Below are 7,583 nucleotides of genomic sequence, written 5' to 3'. Positions count from 1 at the left end.
GTTTTAGTCATCCATGCCATTCAGGCCTTTGTATATTTCATATTGCATTATCCTGTTACATCCCAGCCCAGTCTGCAGGGGCCGCCTCCACCTGACCTCGCCATGTGACTGATGGAGGGGGGTGCCATGCAGCTCAGGTGCTACTAACCCTGACACACACACACACACACACACACACACACACAAGTCTGCATGACTGGAAAGACAAGAAGTGAATTCAGTGTGGCGGAAGCAGACGTCTTGCCCACAAATGTCTTTTATTTTGAGGCGGGGATTTTCTCCCCTTTTTCGCCCCAATTGTACTTGGCCAATTACCCCCCTCTTCCGAGCTGTCCCGGTCTCTGCTCCACCCCCTCTGCTGATCCAGGGAGGGCTGCAGACTACCACATGCCTCCTCCCATACATGTGGAGTCACCAGCCGCTTCTTGTCACCTGACAGTGAGGAGTTTCACCAGGGGGACGTAGCGCGTGGGAGGATCACGCTATTCCCCCCAGTTCCCCCTCCCCCCTGAACAGGCGCCCCGACCGACAAGAGGAGGCGCTAGTGTAGCAACCAGGACACATACCCACATCCGGCTTCCCACTCACAGACACGGCCAATTGTGTCTGTAGGGATGCCGACCAAGCCGGAGGCAACACGGGGACTCAAACTGGCGATCCCCGTGTTAGTGGGCAACAGAACAGACCACTATGCTACCCGGATGCTGCTAGACATGTGAAGACATTTTACGTGTTCTGTCTTATTGTCCTGCATTATGGACACTGTGCCATAAAAGGCTAAATACAATTAATAAATCTCACATTAAGATACTATATTCAGCCACTTTTTCTTTTAAATCCTTTCTCTCGCGTTTCCCCTGCACATTAAAGCACTATAATATCAGCACGGCTCCTGCAGAGCATCAACTCACTTCATTCGTTTGTTTGCTGTAATGAAGTGTAATTACACAGCATAACTCCAAATGGATACCAACAAGGTCATAGCAATCATGTAGGTTACATTCAAAATGTGACACAAACCACACACACACACACACACACACACACACACACACACACACACACACACACACACACACACACACACACACACACACACAAATCCTGTTCACCTCCACAGGAAGGGACCTTGGGCAATCAGAAAGAAAAAGGAGAGCAGGATGGGGGGAGGACAGTAGGAAGAAAGAGGCATACAGAGAGGGGAGGGAGAGGGGAGGGACGAAGCGTGAGAGATGGGAGTCACGAACAAGGGGAAGCAGAGCGTATAGCATGAACGCCTGCAGGATCTTGCGCAGGGTAAAGATGAGGAAGAGTTCACAAAGAAACTTGGAGCAAGACAGGAAGAGGAATGTGTAACGTGCACAAGCGTCTCATGAGGACTGTCAGTCACACATCAAAGAAGGTTGAATCAGGTCATGTGGATACAACGTTTAACATTAAACATTGTGTCCACAGTTATATAGTGTAACACACACACACACACACACACACACAAATAAAAAATGTTGGCCTTCTTGATAGATGTTATTAACAATGTGAAATTAGCACACAGAGATAAGAAATTAATGTGTCAGACAATACTTGGATACAATGAAGCACCGAGCTGTAGAGCCCCGGGTATCAGCTGTAGAGCCCCGGGTATCAGCTGTAGACTAGAGCCCCGGGTATCAGCTGTAGAGCCCCGGGTATCAGCTGTAAAGCCCTGGGTATCAGCTGTTGAGCCCCGGGTATCAGCTGTAGACTAGAGCCCCGGGATCAGCTGTTGAGCCCCGGGTATCAGCTGTAGAGCCCTGGGTATCAGCTGTTGAGCCCCAGGTATCAGCTGTAGAGCCCCGGGTATCAGCTGTAGAGCTCCGGGTATCAGCTGTAGACTAGAGTCCCGGGTATCAGCTGTAAAGCCCTGGGTATCAGCTGTTGAGCCCCGGGTATCAGCTGTAGACTAGAGCCCCGGGTATCAGCTGTAGAGCCCCGGGTATCAGCTGTAAACTAGAGCCCCGGGTATCAATTGTAGAGCCCCGGGTATCAGCTGTTGAGCCCCGGGTATCATCTGTAGAGCGCTTGGTATCAGCTGTAGAGCCCCGGGTATCCGCTGTTTATCCCCGGGTATCATCTGTAGAGCCCCGTGTATCAGCTGTTGAGCCCCGGGTATCAGCCGTTGAGCCTCGGGTATCAGCTGTTGAGCCCTGGGTATCAGCTGTTGAGCCCCGGGTATCAGCCGTTGAGCCCCGGGTATCAGCTGTAGAGCCCTGGGTATCAGCTGTTGAGCCCCAGGTATCAGCTGTTGAGCCCTGGATATCAGCTGTTGAGCCCTGGATATCAGCTGTTGAGCCCCGGGTATCAGCTGTTGAGCCCCGGGTATCAGCTGTAGACTAGAGCCCCGGGTATCAGCTGTAGAGCCCTGGGTATCAGCTGTTGAGCCCCAGGTATCAGCTGTAGAGCCCCGGGTATCAGCTGTAGAGCTCCGGGTATCAGCTGTAGACTAGAGTCCCGGGTATCAGCTGTAAAGCCCTGGGTATCAGCTGTTGAGCCCCGGGTATCAGCTGTAGACTAGAGCCCCGGGTATCAGCTGTAGAGCCCCGGGTATCAGCTGTAAACTAGAGCCCCGGGTATCAATTGTAGAGCCCTGGGTATCAGCTGTTGAGCCCCGGGTATCATCTGTAGAGCGCTTGGTATCAGCTGTAGAGCCCCGGGTATCAGCTGTTGAGCCCTGGGTATCAGCTGTTGAGCCCCGGGTATCAGCTGTAGAGCCCTGGGTATCAGCTGTTGAGCCCCAGGTATCAGCTGTTGAGCCCTGGATATCAGCTGTTGAGCCCTGGATATCAGCTGTTGAGCCCCGGGTATCAGCTGTAGAGCCCCGGGTATCAGCTGTAGAGCCCCGGGTATCAGCCGTTTAGCCCCGGGTATCAGCCGTTGAGCCCTGGGTATCAGCTGTTGAGCCCCGGGTATCAGCCGTTGAGCCCTGGGTATCAGCTGTAGAGCCCCAGGTATCAGCTGTAGAGCCCCGGGTATCAGCTGTTGAGCCCCGGGTATCAGCTGTTGAGCCCTGGATATCAGCTGTTGAGCCCTGGATATCAGCTGTTGAGCCCCGGGTATCAGCTGTAGAGCCCCGGGTATCAGCTGTAGAGCCCCGGGTATAAGCTGTTGAGCCCTGGATATCAACTGTTGAGCCCCGGGTATCAGCTGTAGAGCCCCGTGGATCAAGCAACATAAACTAACATGTTTCAGATGAGAAAAGAGAACAAATCTCTCTGACCAAGGCACTCTGTGTAATTAAAAATGTCTTTATTGGAACTTGGACATATCCAAAAAGGACCTAAAAATGCCCACGCGTAGCGGCTCGGGCCTTCTTCAGGGCATAGTGAGACAAAACAGGAGTGAATGGTTTTTGTGCAGGCACAGAGCACAGGTGTTAGTTGCTTGATTGGATCTGAAGCAACCAATTACTAAGACCCGCCCCTCACACAGATCCTAGAGAGCAGTCACATGCCAAACAGTTCTTTGTAAAAAAAAAAAAAAAAAAACACAGATTAAGTGTACACACACCCACAACTATATCACAATAAAGGTACATGTTCACAGTGACTCAGAAAGACAGTAGACTATAAATTAGACATTTTTACAAAAAAGGCCTATAGTCTATCTCCTCGTTCAAACTGGGATATTCCATTGCCTTAAAATTCCAGATCCAAAAAGTTTCCTGCTGCAGCAACTTTTTCAATCTATCCCCCCCACGTACAGATTTCTTTATCATCTCAATACCCTGGACTCTTAAGGATGAAGGGTCGCTAGGGTGCATTTCTCTATAGTGTTTGCCCATTGGATAATCTTCATTGTTGATCCTTATTGCATATTTGTGTTCAGAAAAACGTTCTTTTAATTTCCTCTTTGTCCTACCTAGGGTTAGGGTTAGGGTTAGGGTTAGAGGAAATTAAAAGAACGTTTTTCTGAACACAAATATGCAATAAGGATCAACAATGAAGATGAACTGTGTTTGGCATGTGACTGCTCTCTAGGATCTGTGTGAGGGGCGGGTCTTAGTAATTGGTTGCTTCAGATCCAATCAAGCAACTAACACCTGTGCTCTGTGCCTGCACAAAAACCATTCACTCCTGTTTTGTCTCACTATGCCCTGAAGAAGGCCCGAGCCGCTACGCGTGGGCATTTTTAGGTCCTTTTTGGATATGTCCAAGTTCCAATAAAGACATTTTTAATTACACAGAGTGCCTTGGTCAGAGAGATTTGTTCTCTTTTTCTCATCTGAAACTACTAACCTTGGACCAAAGAGCACCCAACAAATATATTACGTAACTACAGAGAGGACTGAGCACGCCACTGACTCCAAACATATAAACTAACATGTATTTGGTTTAAAATGACAAGACTTTCATAGGAACATAATTTTTTTTTTGTGGGTCCCCCCCCCCTTTTCTCCCCAATTGTTTCCGGCCAATTACCCCACTCTTCCGAGCCGTCCCGGTTTCTGCTCCATCCCCTCTGCTGATCCGTGGAGGGCTGCAGACTACAACATGCCTCCTCCGATTCACGTGGAGTCACCAGACACTTCTTTTCACCTGACAGTGAGGAGTTTCACCAGGGGGACGTAGCACATGGGAGGATCACACTATTCCCACCAGTTCCCCCTCCCTCCCTCCCGAACAGACGCCCCGACCAACCAGAGGAGACGCTAGTGCAGTGACAAGCACACATACCCACATCGGGCTTCCCACCCGCAGACTTGGTAAACTGTGTCTGTAGGGATGCCTGACCAAGCCAGAGGTCATTCAGTCATTCAACCACCAGTCAACCAATCGATCATCCCAGATCTTCACAGAAAAGCCAAGCCCACGCAGGCTCTGTGGTATGGGCTGTACCATTAGAGATGATGCAGTGTAGCTGAGACATTGTCACGTCTCAGCCTGTGTCATAGCTCGTATCTAAAGACTGCGTGCCTGAGTCAATGTCCTCCTCACCCGTCGCTACTGATGGGGTGAGTCAGCCGCTGTACACAGCGCTGATGGCAGGCTCAGAGGTGATGGATTACACACCTGCAGCGGTCTGGACTGCTGGGATTCCTGCTCAGCACACAGGACACGCAGGGAATACTTGCTGCCCTCTTAGTCCTGACACAGAGACCAGTGGACCGAAACGTTGCATCGAGATGGAGTACAGGTACATGTGGAGTACAGGTATAGATGGAGTACAAGTATAGATGGAGTAGGGGTATAGATGGAGTACGGGTATAGATGGAGTATGGGTATAGATGGAGTACAGGTATAGATGGAGTACGGGTATAGATGGAGTACGGGTACAGGTGTAGATGGAGTACAGGTATAGATGGAGTACAGTTATAGATGGAGTACGGGTATAGATGGAGATTGTATAGATGGAGTACGGGTATAGATGGAGTACATGTGTCAATGGAGTACGGGTATAGCTGGAGTACAAGTGTAGATGGAGTACAAGTATAGATGGAGTACGGGTGTAGATGGAGTACGGGTGTAGATGGAGTATGGGTCTAGATGGAGTACAGGTGTAGTTTGAGTACGGGTGTAGATGGAGTACGGATATAGATGGAGTACAGGTGTAGATGGAGTGCGGGTATAGATGGAGTACAGGTATAGATGGAGTACAGGTGTAGATGGAGTATGGGTATAGATGGAGTACAGTTGTAGATGGAGTACGGGTACAGATGGAGTTCAGGTGTAGATGGAGTATGGGTATAGATGGAGTACGGGTATAGATGGAGTACATGTGTAGATGGAGTACAGGTATAGCTGGAGTACAAGTGTAGCTGTACGGGTATAGATGGAGTACAGTTGTAGATGGAGTACGGGTGTAGATGGAGTATGGGTCTAGATGGAGTACGGGTGTAGATGGAGTACAGGTGTACATGGAGTACGGGTATAGATGGAGTACAGGTGTAGTTTAAGTACGGGTGTAGATGGAGTACGGATATACATGGAGTACAGGTGTAGATGGAGTGTGGGTATAGATAGAGTATGGGTATAGATGGAGTACAGGTGTAGATGGAGTACGGGTATAGATGGAGTTCGGGTGTAGATGGAGTATGGGTATAGATGGGAGTACGGGTATAGATGGAGTACAGGTGTAGATGGAGTGCGGGTATAGATGGTGTACGGGTATAGATGGAGATTGTATAGATGGAGTACAGGTATAGATGGAGTACGAGTATAGATGGAGTACAGGTGTAGTTTGAGTACAGGTGTAGATGGAGTACGGATATAGATGGAGTACAGGTGTAGATGGAGTGCGGGTATAGATGGTGAACGGGTATAGATGGAGTACGAGTGTAGATGGAGTACAGGTGTAGATGGAGTACGGGTATAGATGGAGTACGGGTATAGAGTGACATGTATTGTTGTATCACTCACAAAGCAGCCCCTTGTCTTCAGGGACAGACAGACAGACAGACAGACAGACAGACAGACAGACAGACAGACAGACAGACAGACAGACAGACAGACAGACAGACAGACAGACAGCCTCCCTTTAACAAAACAACACCACCCCCCTGTTTTCAATAGCAGTGCTGCATAAGCTCATGTGGATGCATGCAGAGTCATACAGGCACACACACACACACACACACACACACACACACACACACACAGACACACACCACCTTACCTAGCCAGCCAGAGCTGGAGTTGGGTATGCACATATCCGTCTCTGCGCTGGGCAGGACGAAGCCCACCACGAACACCTCCACCCCGTCCGACATGAGGGCCAGCCCCAGCACCAGGAACAGCTGCCACTGAAACCTCCCATGGCCGCACTCCTGGATGATCAGCTCGTACTGCTGGGCCAGCTCCTCCTCGTCGGCCTGCCTTTCCTGCTCTAGCTCCTTCCGGTCCCTTACTGCGTCTGACACCGGCTGCCCAAGGGCCACTTTCCCTTTCCTGGGCTTGTCCCCCACCGAGGGGATCCCCTGGTACTCCCCTTCATACATCTCATCCTCATCGTCTTGGCCCTCGGTGGCGTCACTGGAGCCCTCCTCGTTGTCATTGTAGCCCCCTCCATCCTGTCCAGGCGGGTTGTGGTAGAATTCTTCATCATCATCATCCTCATCCTGGAAACGGGTGTAGTTGCGGTGGGATGAGTATTCTTCTGTAGCAAGGTCCACTGCCTTGTTGACTTTCTTTACTGCTTGTCGCTTGGCCTCCTTGGCCATGTCCTTGGCCCCCTTCACCAAGGAAGTCCTGTTATCATACGTGTCCTCCATTTGGCCGTTCAGAGGAGGCTCCAGAGTAGAACAGCAGTTGGAAGCGAGAGGGAATGGGATGGGGGCAGAGTTGGGGGAAGGGGGGGGGGCAGAAGTATGCTGACGTAGGAGATGCTGAGATGGTAGTTTCACTGGTTTCTGGAGACGCAGAAACGGGAGAAGACCCAGGAATCTGCAGTCACCACAGAGGATAAGCCACGAGGGCGGAGGCCAGGCTGTGAAAGATGAGGGGATGGTTGAGAGATGGAGAGATAAATGGGGAGAGAAGGGAGGAGAGAACAGCAAAACAGAGAGGAAGAGGAGATGAGCGAGAGAGAAAGGAGAGGGAGGGGGAGAGGGA

General features: G+C 50.5%; 1 protein-coding gene across 2 annotated transcripts in view; it reads right to left on the bottom strand.

The window, feature by feature from the left end:
- sv2ca (synaptic vesicle glycoprotein 2Ca) overlaps window positions 1-7,243 on the bottom strand; it is a 176,496-nt gene extending 169,253 nt beyond the window's left edge. For both annotated transcript variants that reach the window (XM_056286647.1, XM_056286655.1), the window contains exon 1: window positions 6,649-7,243. In XM_056286647.1, the coding sequence (XP_056142622.1) occupies window positions 6,649-7,243 (595 nt within the window). The remainder of the gene's footprint in view (window positions 1-6,648) is intronic.
- Window positions 7,244-7,583: the final 340 nt, after the last annotated feature.

Source organism: Lampris incognitus, chromosome 1, assembly GCF_029633865.1.
Source record: "Lampris incognitus isolate fLamInc1 chromosome 1, fLamInc1.hap2, whole genome shotgun sequence".
NCBI lineage: Eukaryota > Metazoa > Chordata > Actinopteri > Lampriformes > Lampridae > Lampris > Lampris incognitus.
Note: the sequence above shows the minus strand (reverse complement) of the source record. Positions and strands in the feature narration are given on the sequence as shown.